The 21473-nt window shown below is 42.1% G+C and overlaps 1 protein-coding gene across 1 annotated transcript in view; it reads right to left on the bottom strand.

Moving 5' to 3' along the window:
• Window positions 1-403: 403 nt before the first annotated feature.
• Window positions 404-21473, bottom strand: part of LSM2 (LSM2 homolog, U6 small nuclear RNA and mRNA degradation associated) — a 137039-nt gene continuing 115969 nt past the window's right edge. Inside the window, exons 4-5 of the mRNA XM_044082147.1 lie at window positions 15549-15653; window positions 404-544 (exon numbers count right to left, since the gene is read on the bottom strand). Of these exons, the coding sequence (XP_043938082.1) occupies window positions 404-544; window positions 15549-15653 (246 nt within the window). The remainder of the gene's footprint in view (window positions 545-15548; window positions 15654-21473) is intronic.

Raw genomic sequence — 21473 nt, 5'->3', positions numbered from 1 at the left:
CAATTTCCAAGAGTTCACTCTCTATCTGAGCATATTGCATTTCAGTTTGGGTCACAGTTCTGAAAGCATAGGCTACTGGTCTACCCTCTTGAAGAATGACTGCACCAAAACCAAACTTTGAAGCACCACAACAAAAAGTAACTGGTTTGTGGACAAAGTTTCAGGACATCAAATGATCTTTGGCGTTGTTCTAACCATGAACAAGCTGCACCTGTGTGTGTCAACTCTGAGCAGTCCTGAAAGCTGGCTTAAGTCTGGAATGAACGTGCCTAGATGGTTAACCATGCCAAGAAAAAGTTGTAGGGCTTGAACATTGTCTGGAGCTGGCATCTCAAAGTATAGCAGTTTGCTTGGAAGGATCCAGTCGTAAGCCTGAACTGGTAAACAAATGACTAACATTAACTTATCGTAGCCTGATTTTGTACTTTTCAGGATTCAGCTTAAGATTCACATCACGTGCTCCTTCCAAAACTTTCCTGAGGTTTCTGTCATGCTCAGCTTCACCATTACCTTCTACTAGAATATCATCCACTATAACAGCACACTGATATCCAGAAAAAATTTGCTCCACTGCATTCTGAAAGACTTCACTGGCAGAACTTATCCTAGATGGCATTCTCAAAAATCTGTAACTGCCAAAAGGAGTACTGAAAGTATCTAGCAATAAAGATTTTTGGTAAAGTAAAATTTGCCAAAATGTACACTCTGCATCCAAGGCAGAAAAAAACAGTGGCATTTGGCATAACAGCAGCGACATCTTTGACTGTACGCTTTGGATGATGAGGTCTTTTTAGTGCTTTGTTCAAATCTCGTGGATCAATACATATTCTGATATTACCTGAGCTTTACTTATGAGCTACGACCATGGAAGATACCCATTCAGTACGACCATGGAAGATACCCATTCAGTAGGTTCAGAGTGGACAAATCACACCTTACTGCACCATTTTATCTAGCTTGGCCTTGACTCTGTCCTGCACAGTTACTGGACCTTTCTGGGCTGGGCTGACATCTGGGTCTAACTTCATGGAGTATACAACTGGGAGTTTGCCTAGTTCGTCTTTGAAAACATCAGCTTAGGTAGAGAAAATAGACTGGGTGAAATTAGAACAGTGATCTTTTAAGCTGACACTATGGACTTCCTTATTAAATGAAAGCAGTCCCATTTTCAAAATGCCTTTGAGGCCTAATAATATGACTGTATGTGCCTTTTGACCACAAAAAATTGCAAGTCATAGCTGTTCCCAGCACAGTAACATGAAAGCACTACTGAACCTTCAGACTGAATTTCTTTACCACCATAAGCAACAAGCTTCGCACACTTTGCCATATCAAGCTTTTCACCAACACATACTCTAGCAAATATTTCTGCTGACATAACATTGCACTTTGAATCGGTACCAGCTTTGAGGTATATGGGTCTTCCATTTATCCTAACAGTATAAAATACTTCATTCTTTGTCCATAAATCTACTGCATTGCCTGTTATTAAGCACAGACACACCATCAACATAAAAAGTAGGGTCACAGCTTTCTAACTGAGCTTCTCTTGGAATGTTCTCTTTTAATAAAAGAATGAACCCCTTTTGATTTAAAAAATCTTTGAAAATGATTCCACTTTTTACATCTGTGGCATTGCTGACCAAAAGCTAAGCACTTCTCTTTTAGGCTCAGTTTCCACCACAATTATGACAACTGACTATGAGGCTAGGTGAGCATGTGCCCTCACTCTTATGCTTGTTTGCTGACTCACCCTTGTGCTTCACTGAGACTGTGTGCACGCTGGAATTGCTAGAATCTATGGGGTTTTCCAGTGACTGTTGCAGGGCTCACAGTTGCTGCCATGTGCCTGGGCCCGTTTCTTTTAACCATGCGCTGCATACTATCTCAATGGCCTTATTCAGAGTGAAATCACAGTCTCAAAGCAAAATCCTTCACACGGCATCATCTTTAATACCACACCCAAGTCTGTCTTATCAACTCATCCCTTAAAAAAAATCACCAAATCTGCACGTTTTAGCTTTGTTTCTCAAATTAGTTATATACGCTGTAAAAGTTTCACCAGACTTTTGATCTCTTGTGTAAAATAAGTGCCCTTCCATTGTAATATACCTTTGGGGGTTACACATTTCTCTAAAGTTACATTTTAAGCACTTGAGGTCTTCCCTTGACTCATTTGGTACCACTATGTGACAGTTTTCCCCTCTCTTCTTCAAATACAGCAGGTGCATACACAAATGAACGCTCTTTCTATGGCTTCTGAAACAGCAAAATTAAGCAGAATAAATGCCTTTGCATGGTCATCTTTACCAGAAAATGCAGCTTGTGTAAAAATATCGTACTCTTACTCAAACACTCTCCAATTCTCTGCATCAACATCAAAGGACAAGTGGACCTAGTTTTCAAAATTCTTCTGTCATGCCAACAAAGTATGTCCAAACACACTGAAATATGGCTCTTGTAATTATATACGAACATGCACACACAGACAGTACTTGCATTCAAATGCACAATATACTCTTTGAAATACTGTACTTTGCAAAATATGCTTTGAAATGGCTGTATCTTGCAAAATAACTGTAGTGTAATACTGCACAAACTTGTGAACAATTCATACACCTCGGATATCTCAAATAGCTTTAATTAATGCAAAAAAGTAGTACATACCAAAAAACTGCTGTCATTTCCCTTATTTTACACATTTTATGAGATTCAGACATTATTTCAAACATTTTCTGTAGTTATTCAGATATTTTTATCAATACGTCGGAGTTCTGGACATTTCGTTTAACTAGAAATGTGTTTTGAGAGTTCCAATTGCTTCATTTTATATTTCGCGAATAAGAAATCATTTAAGTACACTTTGATATCTGAAATTCGTTTCTGATCTGTTTTTGCGAATTATACATGCAGTAGGGATGATCTGCTCTTCTATATTCCTCCAACATTAACGGTCCAGAATCTGAATCCCATTCTGACACCGTGTCACTAGTCTTGTTTTACAAGTGAAAACAGGCAGGTTAGGTTTGTTTATATGCTTTATTGCATCGAAAAATATCACGATGATAGCAGCAGTACAAAATATACACTGATTATAGTGACAGACTACACAGACATGCATACTTACATCTCAACAGCTTACTACAAAATGGCAGTCAGGCTCTCATGTGCTCAATATTTATACACATGTGCAAGCCCCTAGAAAGCTTCTTAAAGCTATACTTGATCTACACCACTGTAGTGCAATCTGGTATCAGAATGATCACACATTAGCAAAAGCATTTGCTACCATAGATTTGAACATTTCCAGATCAGAATTACGAGAACTGGGAAATATGCACGCGACCATCCCAGTTTCGCTCATGTACCAATCCACATTTTAATGCTGTTGTCTTTCGGCTTTTCCCGGTTAGGGGTCGCCACAGCAGAACTCCGGTCCGCTAATGATTGGCAGTAGATTTTCACGGTGCCGAGTTGCCAGCTCAACGCCAAACCTTCAACGAAGGCACTCCCATTCACGCATGTCTTTCAGAACGCCACTCGACCCGCGGGGAGGACATGCAGACTCCCCACAAGGCACTCCCCGCACACTAACTGAAAATCGAACGGGAGAACTTCTTGCTATGAGGTAACAACGCTAATCCACATTTTAATAGTAAACAAAAAAAATAAATAAATAATTAACATGTTTTGTCCAAATGAAAAAAAAAAGGTCTGTCCAGTGGAGTCCTGTTCAACTAGAAGGGACAGAAATGCTACCCTCATCTCACTCTTGTTGTAACAAAGTCTCCTGTGAAGTCTGCCCACTGAAATGGAATTCTACACTATGTACCCGTCACCACAGTCACCCAAGTAGTAGGTTTGGAAAAGTTGCCTTGCAGGAGGGCTTGTCAGATTTGGCCACAAGAAAAGATAAAGACGGCAAGTTCTACAGTTATTACAAGATGGAGAGACACAAAAACTGTAATCCCTTCTACCCAAAAAGTCAAGTGGAAAACCTTCATATAGAGCCTCCCCTCTGGGATTATGAAAACGAGGATTTGGTCAGATTCGGCACCTTGAGACAAGTTTCCGTTGTTACTGTATAGAAGGATCGCATGACAGGGTCTGCATGCTTTTCAGATAAGATCTTTTTGCACTATGACAGGCTTTTAAGACTCTCTCATTCCCAAGGAACACCCAATGAATGTAAGCAACTGCTGAGAGAAGAGGCAATATTTTTGCAAGATTCAATGTGAGGCAAAGGGAAGACAACAGATCAGAGTCTCTGGCATGGCAAGCAGTTATCCCAGAAGGTAAATCTAGGAGCCCTCAACCTAAGATGGACTGCAACCTTGGACATGCAGACGTAAACATATCTGAAAATGGTAGTGACTGGCCTCTACCGAGAAGCGTAGAAACCTCCTTGACAATCTTTATAAGGACGAAGGCAGTTTGGAAGTCAAACAGCACATCCAGTCTCCTCTGGGCCGATATTAAGGATGAAATTCACTATGCCCATTCAAAAAAGTCCAATTGGAACAGAAAGCTTCCAAGGCTGCCAAGATCAAAGTGTCTGAAGTCCTTGATTTTCTTAACCACCAAAAATGTGGAATACAAAAACCCTTTAAGGTCTGGCGAGAACTGCTGGATGGCTCTTTATCAATTAATTTGTGCAGTCCAGTCCTGTTTTGACAATACCTTAACAGTATGGCAAGAATGAAGATGGGACATGAAATGGGGTGAGGAAGGAGATAAAGTACCCATTAGCAATAATCTCCAAGATCTGAATGCCTGGAGAGTTTTTTTCCAGTGTGGAAAACAGAGGGGACCCCCCCCCCCACGAATGCCTCTATGAGAGAGGCAACAAAAACTCCAAGGGCTACTCTAATCCTCCACAGTCAGATTACAACCTCCAAGGGGATACACAGAATACGGTCTCTGTGTTTACTACCTTGCTGACAGAAATATGGAGCAACTGCCTGCTGCCAAGCACACTCCTGCCACTGTGGTTGTGAGCCATGCTGGAATCATATCAGACACTAAATTCCACTGCATTCCAGAAATGAACATTGGAGGGAGTGATAGTTAGCTCACATACCTGTCTGGGTCTGCCCTGTTCTCTCACTCCTTCAAGATGCTCTTAAACTTAAGGACCGAACTTGGTAAGGGCACCTGAAGGGGATTCTAAAAATGACATCTTACTGTACTCTGCTAAATGAAGATGATGCAGTTAAGAGCTGAGAAATTGCAAAACCAGAACCTGTTGCCCCAGCGACTCCTTCCACTGCATTACAGGTCACGTGGAATGAAGCTGCTAAGAATCATGGTATACGCCTGGGTCCTTTTTTAATTTATTTTCTTCTTTCAGGAAGTCCATTTGGAATTCTTCCACAGCATGCTGTAATTTATCTCAGCTATGCCCCTCTGAAGAACAGCCTTGAGTTAAATTTTAAGTATCCCTATGAGTGAGGACACAGACATGATTCTAGAAACTATAGCCTGGGACAGGCTGCCACATAACAGTAGTTAAACTTGGGAGTTTCTGCCCAACTGAAAATCAAGACCACTTTCTTGGGTACAGTGCCAACCATTTCAAGGTTCTCATACAAAATCCTTCTGGCATCCTGAACATTTTTATGTAAGGGGAGGCACAAAGGAGATATGGGAAGAAAAACCTGACATGCTTTCTATAACCTCTACTAGGTACAGGAGATTGATCAAGTGGGCCACCCTTCTACTGATACATAATTGAGAAATGGTCCAAACTTAGGCTCCTCAGAGGGAAGTTAATCCTCATTACCTTGAACTTCAGTTGAGAGATCCAAATCGGGTTCTACACGTTTCAAATTAAAAAAATTATTTCATAAGCTTTTTCAGATGCAGTTTTAGAAAGGGGCAGGTCAGAAGTGAATATTCAAGAGATATTTCAAGAGAGACATCGTGGAGACAACAAAGCTAAATTACTAGCTGGAAGACTTCCTGAAGATGCATTCTGTCAAGAAAAGGGTTTAGAATCCATCCCATTTTAACACAACATCCAAAATTTCCATGAACCTGGGTGTCATCTGAACAGGATGGTGGAACAAGCTTCCACATCTATGTAAAGGGGTGGGAGACTAACAGAATACTAGAGATCTTTCCTCTTGCACTCTGCCTTCTATCCTGATCTTGAAGGAGAAGGCTCCAAAGAGAAGAAAATCAAAACTTTATCAGCTGAGGCTTCATTATCTTTCCACAGACTCCCAGTGTGTTGTCCTCTAAAGGCGTGGGATGGATGGTAAATATTCAGTAACTTATGGTCACAGTGTGGTGGTGGTGATCATGACAGTAGCTCAGGTTACATCCCAAAGTTCTAAGTTCTCAAGGTGATGAATGTGAACTTCCAAATCGTAGATACTTGCATAATACATCAATTTTGCTAATAGCTTTATTAAAGTTATTGCAAATGTGAGTTTGGCTCAATTCTAAAAAGGTTTTGTAAACACAGTCTTGATTTGAACATTAAGTGAACGCATTGGTAGTAATGAACCTAATGTACTTTGGTCCTGGAATGTAAAGAATATGCCACCTTTTCATATCTGCATTAATATTCCATTGACAAGTTATGTATTATACAAGTATCAAGACACAGATGGAGGTGGCTGAAGATGCATAGCAACTGTGACTCAGGGCGAGGTGAAAATGAAGATATTACATGAATAAATGGTGATCATGAAAATCTGCATATTTTAATATTTCTGATAATTTATACTAAGACTGCTGCAAATTAACCAGTCACTGCACTGAATTGTGCCAGAGTCCTATAAACGTATATTAAATGTGTGTTACACACTAGCACAACTACAGACATAAGTTGTTCATGTATGTTTCCCAAAATACTGTATATTACTATGAATAGAGAGAGCCCTGCATAACTTGGGAAGTACTGTAAAGAATTATTTGAAAGCTTACGAAAATATGGACAAATATGCCCCTGAAATACGGCCTCCACTACCACAACTGCAGACATACACCAGTCTGTTTACATTTCAGATTATAAAATTATATTTTTCATATATCAGTATTGCTTAAGGAAGGATAGCAACAAACTGACAGATGTCATCAGTTTGAAGCTGCCATCAGACCAAACTGAACCTGACAACACATATCCACCATACCTGAAGAAATAAAGTTATGTCTTACCATAATGTTTCATCTGGGGTGTTAATTTTCATCTATTCTTGACTTGTGGGTACGGTTCCAATCCTCGGAACCGATCCAGCCAAACATCTCTCGAGCTGCTAGTCTACCCACAATGCACCTCTCCACTTTACCTCAGATCAAGTTTGCAATCACACTGAAGACGACATAACTCAAGCCAGAAACCTTGTCCAAGATATCTCCAATGAAGGAGGGGGCAGGCAGAAGGGATGCAAGAACAGATGAAGATCGACAACAAAGATGGAATGTTATGGTAAGACGTAACTTCTTTATCTGATGTTGTCAATCTTCATCTATTCTTGACTTGTGGGACAGAGTCCCCAGCTATAGATCCTGGGTGGCCTTGTGGAAGAATGTTCCTGAGAACCATAGGATCAAAGGAGGCTCTCCCCCTGGAGAACACATTCAATTTGTAATGAGTAATAAAAGTACGTGGTTTAGCCCATGTTGCAGCTGCACAAATTTCTGACATAGAAGTTTTAGAATGAAAAACAGCTGAAGTAGCCATAGATCTGGTAGTATGTGCCTTCACTGATATTAGGAAGTCTAAATTTTCTTTCGTTTAAATGAAGGAAATGCAATCCCTTAACCATCTAGGCAGAGTAACCTCAGACACAGGTTTGCCCACGGTTGCACTTGCAAAGGGCGTAACAGTTCTGATTGTCTAAATTGCTTAGTTCTATCAAGATAAAAACGTAATTGCCTGTGCACATCCAGAAGGTGCAGGCAGTATTCGCCTTCATTAGAAAAACTTGGGAAACATACAGAATCATTTTAGGAAAGAAGGTCGGGTTTGTTCCGAGTGACGATCTAAGGGGCTTTAGAACATGGAACCTGTAATTCAGAGACTCTTCTCACTGAAGTGACAGCTACGAGAAGCAATGTTTTTCAAGAAAGAAATTTTAAGTCACATGTAGCTGCAGGTTCAAACAGTATTAAAGAGATTGCAATACAATAGACAAGCCCCATGGTGGTAGTGGATCCCTAAAAGGGGGGTTTTAAACAGATGGTGCCTTTAAGAAAAGGCTTACAAAGCCTGTAGGAGATTAAAGGCTGGACAAAAATACCATTATGGAAATTTGAAATAGCTGCTAAGATAAACCTGACTGTAGAAGCAGAAGCTCCTTTATCAAAAATGGTAGACAGAAGCTCTAGAACTTTTTCTACTGGCGCTGAAAATGGGTACAGACCATTATCAGAAGCCCAAACAGAAAAATCTCTATATGGTGGAGATTCCTGGTGGCTGGTTTATGGGATGCCAACAAAATGTGTCATACAGAAGGAATATCATTCATTATGCCTGGTGACTAACAGAAGTGGTGAAACCAAGCAGTTAGCCTGAAGGTCTGTAGATTGGGGAGCACTAGTCCCTGAAGATGGGACAGAAGGTCTGGAAATGGGTCCACAATCCATGGTGGCGAAGCAGATGAGGCCAGAGGAAGGAAAACCATAGCTGTCGAGCCCAGCAAGGTGCAATGAGGATCACTTTGCTTCTCAACTGAGCTGCTCTGAGAAAAAAGACGGATCATAGGGAAAGGCATAAAGGAGACCTGTGGGGCAAATCGCAGGGAAGGTAGTCTCTGGGGGACTCCCCCTGAGAGGGAATTCGGGCTAAGTAGCTTCTGCACTTGTTCAGGGGTGAAGCAAACAGACAGCAAGGCTGGCCCCAGGGAAGAAAGATCTTTTTCGCCATTCTGGAGTTCAGACACACTCATGAGACAGGAGGATGCATCTACACAATTTTTACGCAATCACATATGAACTCCCCAAGATGTGCGTTGCTATCAGAAAGCAAGCTGGAAGTTATAGCCCACTGCCACACTCAAAGGGCTTCTTGACACAGTGGGTAGGACTTGGTTCCCCTTGGTTTGTTGATGTACCGGACTACAGACATGTTTGTCTGACATCATCCCTTGAGCCAAGTCAGAGTGAAATGCTTGCAATGCCAAAAGCACTGCCCTTAACTCTAGTACATCGATATGCAGACTGGCCTCGGAGGGGGACAAGGTGCCTTGGATTGTCTTCCTGAGATAATGCCCCCCCACCCCATCTCAGAAGCATCCGTGGTCACTCTGGCCTTGGGCTGCAAGGGGACAAAGGGGTGGCCTAGAAGAATCTCCTCGGACTGCATCCACCAAGTTAGATAGTCTTTGCATCGACTGGATATGAAAACCAAATGATTCATGGGTTGAGTTAGAATAGACCATCGGTTCACAAGTAGCAATTAAAGAAGTCTCATGTGAAATCTTGCCACGGGAACTAATATGATCGCTGTTGCCATGGAGCCCAATGCCTGCAGAATCTACCAAGATGGTATTTTGTCTGAGCGAAGGAGAGGGTGAATTTGCGATTGTAAACCAAAAAAAGTTAGCGACTGTAAGAAAACTGAAAGTAGCCACAAAAACAGATGATGTTAGCTCTTTCTTTCACTTTATTCTTATCGTGAACTTCCTCAGAAAACCAGGATGCCTCCCAACATCCTGGTTTTAAACCCGTTAAACAGGAAATGATGTTATTATATTTGTCATCTGTCACAATAATAAAATGTATATTTTTAAAAAACATTTAACATTTGAACAAACCTTATCAAATATGACACTTATATTACATTCTAAAAAGTGTCATCTTAAAAAGTGAAAAAGATAAAGTTATTCAACACAATACATGAAATTAAAATTTCAAAACGCTATCTAGTTAATAAATGACATAACCTTATTTGATGTAGTAAATACTTACTAAAACATTTTAAACGAAATGTATAATTGAGAATGTATCAAAAATGAGACGTACAACCTGACATGACCGTCTATAACAGTATCTCACCCCCACCCACTCATACACACATGCGATTGTATTTTCTGCAACCTGTGTAGGGGAAGCGATGCCACACAAGACACAGTACCAAGATGAGCTCCGATGAATTCCATATCCTAAGAAGGGGTTAGTTGACACTTTGCAAGATTGACAGCGATGCTCAACTGTTGAGATAGCCAACTGTTGAGATTGCTCCACAATGAAGTCCATAGTTTGTAGCAGTAGATGCCTGGTGGAAGCGGTGAGGAGCCAGTCATCTAGGCAAGTAAAATCTCTGAATCCATGGAGCCTCAAGTGTGCTGAGACAGCTGCCAGGCATTTAGTGAACATCCTGGGGGCTGTGGTGACACCAAAGGGCAGCACTCTGAATTGGTAATGACTGGCTCCAAGCCAGAAGAGGAGAAACTTTGAGCATTTGTCCATCTGTATGTGGTAATGCACATCTTGAAAGTCGATAAAGCACATCCAATTGTTTTCCTCTAAAGGAAGAATTAACTGAACCGTGACCATCCAAATTTTGACTGTTGGACAAATTTGTTCATAATACTGAGATCCAAAGTTGGTCTCCAGTCCCCTGTTTTCTTTGGCACTAAAGAATCTTGAATAAAGCTTGAATCCTAATAGGTCTGGTGGGACTTCTTGGAAGACTTTTTTTCTAGCAGCTTTTGTATTTCTAATGCTGCTTGATCTCTGGCTGGTTGGAACGTCAGGGAGTTTTGCTGGTGTTCTTGGTAAAGAGAGTGAAAGGGATTAGATAACCTCTGGAAATGATCCTTATCACCCAGGCATTGGTGGTTATGCGTTGCCAGGTGTTTGGGTGCAAGGAAAATCTTCCCGACTGCCTCCAGAGGTAAGCAATCAGGCCCCCGACTGCCTCCAGAGGTAAGCAATCAGGCCCACTTTCAGGAGCACTTGTAGGGTTGACCAGAAAACTACTACCTGGCACCATGATTCTGCAGCCCACCCCTACCTCTGAGGCAGCTTCTTCCATTGCAACATCCCCCTCTGCCCCAATGGGAGTCCAAACCACGCATATCCTAGAAAGGCTTCCAGGATTTCTTGAACCACATCTTACCACTCCTGGAATAGGATTGCTGAGGAGTGGAAAAATGTATGCCCACAGCAGACAGTCGTTCCATTATTTTCACACCTGGAAAGGAGTTTTCTTTATTTTTGGTCCAAACAAAAAGGAGCTGTCAAAGGGAGCACCGACTAAGGAAGACTTAGATGCGCCCTGTGCGAGTTTGTGAAACCATTCAAGCGGGTAGTCGAACAGAAACACCTGAACCTGCTGACCTGTTCGCCCCTTCAGCTGCATGCGTAATGAGCCTCAAGGACGAATTTGAAATAGACTCCAGGGTAGCTAACTGAGAGGCCACTTTTTCTTGGACCCCTCAGTGACTCGTCACCCCAGGGTATCTGACAGCTCCTTAACCAGATCCCTTTGAAGTCTAAAAGTGTGCCAAAAAGTTCAAGGATCCGATGGAGAAGGTCAATGAAGCATAGACCCGCTTCCCAAATCTGTCCATCGCCCTGAAGCAGACCCCCTTTCCAAATCTGTCCATCGCCCTGGATTCTCTGTTAGGGGGATGTACAACAGAACTTTCCTTGGCAAGTTCTTTCTTGGCGATGGCCGTTACCACCATAGCATCAACTACAAAACTCTTTGCCCAATGTTAGGGGGATGTACAGTATAACTTTCCACAGCTAGTACTTTCTTGGTGATGGCCGCTACCACCATGGCATCAACTATTAAGCCCTTTGCCCAATGTGGGTGGTCCTCAGGAGCAGAAAGACTCTTGTCAGGTCTCCAGTGGACAGGTTCTACAGAGTCAATAGCCTACCAAGCACACTGAGCGATAAAGTTAATTAGGCCATCAGCGGCCGAGGTCAACCAGGAGATAGACAGACAAGCACCAAAGGCCTGCAAGTACAGATTCCTCAAAGAAGGGTCTTTGGGCTTCCAATCACTCCTCTGTTTTCAGGATCTCAAGAATGTCTCTGTAGGTGACGTCTTCCGGGGTTGACCGTGGGGAACCCACCCCCTCAATGAAATCTGTCTCCTCCATGACAGATTCCATGAGAGAATCAAGGTGTTTCCTCTTACACAATATCTTCCAATGAGGCTCTTCAGTGGGAACACCTGAAGGGAACTCGGAAGAGGGTACGCCTTCAGTAGGCAAGTCTTGCGACCTTGGGGTTCAGTGTCCAGGGATCAAGGTTGGCAGTAGAACCGAAAAACCTTCAGTCACAGGGAGAGACTCCGGGTAAACCAGGAGGCACCTGAGATGAGGCAACTGTCAAAGCTCTTTCCATGGCTTGAAAAGCAGGCCCCCCTGAGGAGGGATGGGAGCCCAGAACAGAGACAGAAACTTCAGAACCAGGGTCACACCCCACCCAGGGAGACCCATCTGACAAACTGGAATAGAGGACGGGTCTTCTGTCGGTGCAGCCAACAGAGGAAAGACCAGCTCCACAGAAAAACTCGGGCCTGGCTCTAACTCCTTGGGCCCAACGGTGCCAAAGGCGTCAGAGCTGGACTGGGCAAAAACAAGATGGCTGTCGGGGCTGAAATCATTGGTACCTGTGAAGTTAGAGTCAACAGCTCTAAAGCCTGTGAAGAGGTCAGAGGAGGAGGCTAAAAAGGGTTTATAGGGGAGAAACCCCCTGCACCAGAAGGGGGGCTGAGAAGATGAGGGGAAAACCCCTGGCTGTCAGGATCTGATCCACCAACCTTACAATATCAACTTCCAAGAGACTTCTGGTGGAGCGCAGGGACAACCCAGAAGGAGACTCGGGTCTCTCCACGAAAGAGCTAGGGAGTTGTCCAGGGAGGGGGAATAAGTGGTCCTGGGTCTGCGGGACCATGGGGGATATAAACACTGGCATGGCAGTAGTGACAGTTGGCACTGGTGTCTGAACCGGAGACATGGTTGGAACAGTAGTAGTCATGTACTGAATAAGTGTAGTAGTTGGTGTCGAAGGCACTGGTATTGTTCCCTGTGCCGAAGATTCATACCACTCCAAAAGCTTTGGAACTTTAGCTTTCAGTTCTGAAGAGGAACCTTCAGATGCATGCTTATGCTTCTCTTAACAGTTGGTGCAGGAGGAGACATCGGCACTGAATGGGAGGATTTTGACCCAGAGGCCAGTGGAGACTGGTTGGCCTTGGACAAGGCTTCCCTTAAATAGGGCTTTAATGAGCCCGTTGAGAATAGGTTTGTTTTTCCTCTCTGCTCGAGTTCTGTTGCTGAAACCCTGGTAGATTGTACAGTCAACACTCATGTGGGGGACAGCCAAGCAATACACGCAACAGTCATGGTTAGAGTTTGGCATTTTTCTGCCATACACTGTACATAGTGTGAAAACCTGTAGTGGAGCTTTTAAGTTTTTCTGCCATCGTCCTGAATAAAAAGGCAGGATAGGCAGAGAGAATTGAAAGAATGAGGAAAGCACAGAAAACTCAGCCACACCACAAGAAGAAATCTACCAGAGATGGTAGAAAGATTACCAGTGGTAAAAAGAAAGGGGGAGGAGGGAAAAACTACCCAAGATGGTACAGGGAAAATTACCAATGGTAAAGGGAAACTACATTCTCACTAACGGTATAGTACGATTTTTAAAACTAAAGAATAAAAGTTTTCAGAGAACTACTAAAGAAAGATTAAATAAAAAGTTTTACTTGGCTACAAGAGAGAAGTCGGCTGAAACATCTTGCAAGAGCGGCAAACGAGATCGGAGGTAATGTGGACAGGGGCACTGTGGGTAGACTAGCAGCTCAAGAGATTTCTGGCCGACGCGAGCTATATATTGGCCGGATCAGATCAGAACTGTACTGACAAATCAAGAAGAGATGAAGACTGACATCAAATGAAACCATGAAGAGTGATGTACTGTAAAGCTGACAGTCTGGGAAAAGAGTTTGTTGATACATGACATTAAACTGGTACATCTGCAGACATAATTGTTTACTCCTCAAAGTATGAGTAATACAACTTAATAGGGTATTGGAACAAATACGAAAAAACAGTCAGCATGATAAAATGTTGGATGCAGTCTCATTTTGAAGCTTACATTAGGCAAACAATAGGTGTCTGGATGACATGGTTGCTGACTTTTTGCTACTTAAATTTGCCAGTTATTAAATCAGGTCTAGGAGTTAGAATGTCAACAATGTGTGAAGATCTGCGCATGTTTAACGGTTTTCTTGTTTACACTTTATGGGCTACTATGAGGGTTCAATGCTTACACGCACATTTGTTTCAAGTATGATTTTTAGAAATGGATTTGCAGAAAAGTAGTTCAGGATACACTACTGTTCCTTTCCCATGAGGATGTGAAGAACCAGCATTTCTTAGCTCTTGTGAAGTAAACGAGTTAAGCATGATCACTGACCGACCGGCACTTGCGAACAGCTTCTGCTTCGGGCGCCACGCGGCAAGAAAGACTGGGGAAGATGGCGTCGGCTGATGCCTTTATACCCGAAGAACTGCAGCAATGACGTCGGGTGAAGTGCGACACCAGCCGAGGCCAGACCCAGACTTTGGAATCCGGCCGACCGAAGGGCTGCCTGACGACAGGACAACCCATTTGTAAGGACTGCAGATGCATCCTTGAAGGACATCCAGCATTTCTTAGCTCTTGTGAAGTAAACGAGTTAAGCATGATCATACATCTACACAACCTGTGCAAAATGTACAGCTATAAACATGGAGGTAAGCGTTCCCAGGCTGTGAAATGTAAAACTTTTTAGGCAAACTGAACTGTAGGATGCATATTTTATTTTTACATTTCAAACAATGTTTTGTAGATAAAAGATTTTTGATCACTATATCATTTTGCTTTCATATAATTTCCATCATTATACTGGTTTTGAGAGCCGAATGAATAAAGGAGTGGATAATAAAGGAGTGGATTTTTTCTTAAACATCTGTGCTTACCTGGAATATGGCGGATACATAGGTTCTTTGGTAAATGAGTGATCTTTTATCTTCACATACGCCATGAACTGCACTACTTGTAGAGGGAACAATTGAGGCGTGTTAATCACTACATACTGTCAGTTTCATGCAGTTTTGTTACTACGCATTTTACCTGCACAATCCACCTGGGGAACAAGGGTCAGAGGGACAAAGTAATCTTAAAACATCCTGCGGCAAATAAAGTTAACAGAAAAAATAACCCCATACAAGTGTTGCAGATTTGTGGTACCTGCAGAGGTTTCACAATCACTAAGGAACATACCAGTCGATGGGAAAATAATTTAGGGGTACTAATGAAAAAATAAAAATTAAAAAAAAAAAAAATAAAAATCGTTCTAGGAAAAGAACAATTCACCAGGATCTAAGAGTGGAATTTTAATTTTTCAGTCACAAATCAGGGTCCTTGCTGGTGTATTAAAACAAGGTGTACATAAGCAGTAACAAAGAACAGTAAAATTATCCTGATACACACAGGCATTACTCAGTAGCAAGCAGTACTGACGTGTCATTTTTAGCTGTAAAAGTTACTGAAATAGTTTGTGTTTTTACAACTACATCTACCTAGCTCACTCTGAAAACTTTGGGAAAAAAAATCCCTATAATTTGTAGACTCACCATATGTGGATACTTCTCTGGGTCTGTAACACTGATATCACTCAGCTTGATGTTTAGGTACTAGAAACAAACAAGGAATATGTTAGTATTATGAAAAATTACATGCAGAAAAGCTCCAGAAGCAAGTATGAAGCACAAAAATAAACAACCCATCATAAACAATGGACTTTTTCCCGACAATGTTTGGTCCAAGTGGTCTATCAACATAGGATTAAGGGTAAGCCAACAGAAAAGCCTGTGCCACCATCGGTGCTACTCTCTGCTGGGATACAAAATCTCCAGTACACCTTCTGCAGCTTGAAACAAAGCACTCGACATGGATAGTGAACAGTAAAAAGTAGCAAAACTGTGATGAAATAGTGTGCGCAGCAAGAGTTCTGAGAATAGTGAAGATTACTTCCATAGCTGGTAATTCTGAAATGTTACTTGTGAAAACAGGGTATATGTATGTGTGTGTATATATATATATATATATATATATATATATATATATATATATCCACCAAGAATCCGTTTCTGTAAGGCACTTTTGTAGAGTAGCCACATAATTTGGGGATTCAATAATGGCTCCCAGTTTGCAGTCATCTGCGAACTTTGTTAGCCAGAGTCCCTTAGTGTTGGCCTGTACTTCAGAGAAGAAGATGCCAAACAAGAGCGGTCCTAAGACTGAAACCTGAGGCACTCCACTTGTCTGGAGCTGGATTTGGAGTCTGCTACTTTTATAGTGTGGGTTCTTTCAGTAAGCCAGTTAGCAACCCATTGGGTGACGTAGGGATTAATGCCCAGTTTAGTAAGTTTATCTATGATTCCAGAGTGGGGGATGGTGTCAAAGGCCTTGGCAAGGTCTAGATAGGCTGTGTGGATCACCGTACCCTTGTCCATGGCTCTGGAGACTAATTCGAAGAAGTCAATCAAGTTCAGGAGACAAGATTGGCCCTTCACGAACCCAAACTGGGTGGGGTCCAGTGTTTTAAGGTTGCCAATGTCTTTGTTTATACGTTCCATGATAATACGCTCCATGGCCTTGCAGATGAGGCTTGTCAGACTGATGGGACGGTAGTTTCCAGGATCCAAGTTGGATCCCCCCTTGTGGAGTGGGATAATTGTAGCTGTGCGCCACTCAGTGGGCACAAATCCTGAGGTGAGGCTATGATTAAACATGACACTTAGGTGAGGTGTCAGTTCATTTTATAGCTCATGTAGTACACAGCCCGGGATGTCATCTGGTCCCATGGATGCTGTATTCTTAGCTTTGGAGAGTGCATTTTTTTTTTTATCTGTGTGGCCATTATTTCCAGAATTGGTCAATCTTCCGGTACTGAGATGGGCCATTTAGAAGTTGGGGGGTGAAGTTGGCACTGAATCGATCTACCAGGATATTGGCAATATCCGTGGGATCAATATATTTAATGCCATTCTGTTTTAGCTCAGAGCAGATCTGAGCATTGCCATTTAGATTCTTGACAGTTATAGAATGCCTTGTGGTTGTCTTTGGAATCTTTGGCAATTTTATTTTCGTTACTAGCTTTGGAGAATTTTATGAGGGATCTCAGTTTCTTACTGAGGCTTGTAAGGAAGGATTTTGCATCCTGGGATTTTCCTCTTTTCTGCAACAGTTTCTTCCTTTTGTTGCAAAGTTTGTTTATGGCAGAGGACCACCACATTGGCTTCCTTTTTTTGGATGAGAGCACCTTGGTTCCATTTCGGATGGCACGATTCATGCATGACTGGATGTGCTCGTACAGTGTCTTAGTGTAGGATTCAGCAGTTGAACTTTCAGTTCCCATTTGCATGGGTGTCATGAAGTTTGTCACTTCTGATTTGAGTAGTATGAAGTTAGCTTTGGAGAAGTTTTTTATGGAGGTTTCCTTACTGGGGAGTGGGGGTAGGATCTGGATGTTAAGGGTGATTAGCTTATGGTCAGGCCTGACTAACGAGGGGGTGACCATAGGTGTGGAGCATCGATTTCCCATGTTGGTAATGACCAGGTCTAGAATATTGGACCCCCTGGTGGGACTATGGATTAGTTGATCCAGGGCGTTGGAATTTCTGAATTCCAAGAACCGTTGGGCAAAGGTGTTGGTACAGGAGTAGTTTTCCGAGTTAATGGCAGGGTAGTTAAAATCACCCAGTATTAGGGTGTTTGGTTCTATCTTAATATTTTCCAGTATGTTTAGAAAGGTGTAGTGAGAATCTTAGGGTATGGTGGGGGATCTATAGCAAGCTACAATTTGGATTGCAGTCTTATCTAGTGTTAGTTATTTCAGATGCATTGTGTTGGGTAACTAGCCTGGTGGTGTGAATATCCTTGGTGAATACTGACACTCCTCCACCTTTCGTGTTTTGGTCCTGGTTTCGTGGCCGAAAAGTGTGGTAAGAATTGTAGCCTGGTATTGCAGGGGTGCTCTCTGGAGCCTTGAACCAGGTCTCAGTTACTGCACAGATATAGATGTTCTCCATTTTTAGGAGTGCCTCGAGAGAGTGCATTTTGAGGTTTAGACTTATAGCACTGAGTAGCATTACCTTCAGATTTTGCATGCTTGTACCTGTTACGGTTGTGGTTTTGTCCTTTGAACTTTGCCTAAAAAGGCACTATAGGGGTTGCAACAGCCTTAGCCAGTAACCTGAATCCCAAGGGCGACAAGTGCAGACCATCTCTGGCAAAGCATCATGGTCTGTCAATCATGTCGTCCCAGGCAGACAGATACTGGATCCCCTTTGAATGACACCAGAAGCTTAGACAACTGTTGAAGTCAATCATTTTGTCCTTATATTGTGGTATCATTCTGGGCGAAGGCAGGATGCTACTCAGGGCTGGGTCATATCTGCCTGGGCCACATGATCTCAGAGCTCTTCTATGTCTCTTTTCATGTAGTCCAGGGAGGTACGTCTCAAGTCATTCACTCCAAAATGGACAATGACAGTCATATTTGTACTTGTTGTGGAGTGACTTGAGCACATGCATTATGTGGCGGATCCTGGCACCCGACAGGCAGCTGACTGTAATTTTCTCCTTGTTCAACCTAGTGAGAGGGACATCAGTGTGCCGGACTAGAGAGTCACCTATGACTAAAGTGTTAGGTACATTGTCTTGCCTTAGGGGCTGCTGCTGGGTGGCACACTGGTGTTGTGAACTATGTGACACTTTGGTTGTGATTGGTGTTTGTTTGCGTTTCAGCTTCAGAGGTCCTTGTTGCTTGGGCAGGTTACAGTTAAGGTCCTCTGCATATTTGGATTTAGTGTTGCTATGTGTGGGTGTTGGTATATATACAAATACATATATAGATAGATATAGATCTCTCTCTCTCTCTATATATATATATATATATATATATATATATATATATATATATATATATATATATATATATATATATATATATATATATATATAATCTATATCTATCTATATCATATCTAATCTATATATATCTAATCTATATATATATATATCTAATCTATATATATATATCTATATCTATATATATCTAATCTATATCTATATATATCTAATCTATATCTATATATCTATATATATATATCTCTCTATATATATATATATCTATCTATATATATACAATCTATATATATCTCTATATATATATATATATATATATATATATCTCTCTCTCTATATATATATATATATATATATATATATATATATATCTATATATATATATATCTAATCTATATATCTCTATATATAATCTATATATATTTATATCTATTATACCTATATATCTATATCTATATCGCTATATCTTCTCCTTTCAGCTGCTCCCGTTAGGGGTCACCACAGCAGATCAACCTTTTTCCATTTCCTCCTGTCCTCTGCATCTTGCTCTGTCACACCAACCACCTGCATGTCCTCTCTCACCGCATCCATAAACCTTATCTTAGGCCTTCCTCATTTCCTGTTACCTGGCAGCTTCATCCTTAGCATCTTTTCCCAATATACTCTGCATCCCTCCTCAGCACATGTCCAAACCAATGTAATCTTGCCTCTCTGGCTTTGTCTCCAAACCTTTCAACCTGGGCTGACCCTCTAATATACTTATTCCTAATATGTCCCATCCTCGTCACACCCAGTGCAAATCTTAACATCTTCAACTCTGCCACGTCAAGCTCCGACTCCTACCTTTTTGTCAATGCCACTGTCTCCAACCCGTATAACATAGCTGGTCTCACTACCCTCTTGCAGACCTTCCCTTTCACTCTTACTGGTACTAGTCACAAATCACTCCTGACACTCTTCTCCACCCATTCCATCCTGCCTGTACTCTCTTGTTCACCTCTCTTCCACACTCACCATTACTCTGAACTGTTGATCCCAAATACTTAAACTCATTCACTTTCGCCACCTCTACTCCCTGCATCCTCACTATTCCTTTATCCTCCCTCTCAATCACACACATATATTTTGTCTTAGTCCTGCTGACCTTCATTCCTCTTCTCTCTAGAGCATATCTCCACCTCTCCAGAGTCTCCTCCACCTGTTCCCTACTTACACTACAGATCACAATGTCATCTGAAAAATCATAGTCCATGGGGACTCCTGTCTGATCTAGTCTGTCAACCTGTCCATCACCACTGCAAATAGGAAAGGGCTCAGAGCTGATCCTTCATGTAATCCCACCTCCACCTTAAACGCATCAGTCACTCCCACCACAGACCTCACCGCTGTCACACTACCTTCGTACATATCCTGTACCACTCTTACATACTTCTCTGACACTCACGACTTCCTCATACAATACCACAACTCCTCTCTAAGCACCCTGTCATCTGCTTTCTCTAAATCCACAAAAGACACAATGCAACTCCTTCTGACCTTCTCTGTACTTCTCCATCAACGCTGTCAGAGCAAACATTGTATCTGTAGTGCTCTTTCCTGGCATGAAACCATACTGCTGATGACTAATCATCACCTCCCTTCTTAACCTAGCTTCCACTACTCTTTCCCATCTCCCTTCTTAACCTAGCTTCCACTACTCTTTCCCATAACTTCATGCTGTGACTGATCAGTTTAATCTCTCTCTATAGTTACTACAGCTCTGCACATCACCCTTATTCTTAAAAAATCGGAACCAAAACACTTTCTCCATTCCTCAGGCATACTCTCACTTTCCAAGATTTCATTCAACAATTTAGTTCAAAACTCCACTGCCATTTCACCTAAACACCTCCATGCTTCCAAAGGTATGTCATCTGGACCAACAGCCTTTCCGTTCTTCATCCTCTTCATAGCTATCCTTACTTCCTCCTTGCTAATCCACTGCACTTCATGATTCACTATACGCACATCATCCAACCTTCTCTCCCTCTCATTCTCTTCATTCATCAACCCTCAAAGTACTCCTTCCATCGGCTCAACACATTCTCCTCGCTTGTGAGTACGTTTCCCTCATTTATCAACCTTACCTTCTGCACATCTTTGCTAGCTCAGTCCCTCTGTCTAGCCAATCGGTACAGGTCCTTTTCTCCCTCCTTAGTGTCCAACCTTTTATACAACTCTTCATACGCCTTATCCTTCGCCATCTCTCCCTATGCCATGCACCTCATCTCCTTATACTCTTGTCTACTATCTTCATCTCTTTGGCAATCCCACTTCTTCGCCAGCCTCTTTCTCTGTATACTCTTCTGTACTTCTTCATTCCACCACCAGGTCTCCTTGTCCTCCTTCCTCTTTCCAGACGTCACACCAAGCACCCTTCTAGCCATCTCTCTTACTACCTCTGCTGTAGTTACCCAGCTATTCGGTAACTCTTCACTGCCACCCAGTGCCTGTCTTAACTCTTCCCTGAACATCACCTCACAATTTCAAGTAACACCATTAGATCCTTGGTGCTGACCTCACACTCATCTTCTTTTGGCCAA

The sequence above is a fragment of the Protopterus annectens genome, chromosome 9.part0, assembly GCF_019279795.1.
Source record: "Protopterus annectens isolate FY-2018-M chromosome 9.part0, PAN1.0, whole genome shotgun sequence".
In the NCBI taxonomy this organism is placed as follows: Eukaryota; Metazoa; Chordata; order Ceratodontiformes; family Protopteridae; genus Protopterus; species Protopterus annectens.
The sequence above is the reverse complement of the archived record's forward strand: the minus strand, read 5'-3'. Positions and strand labels throughout refer to the sequence as shown.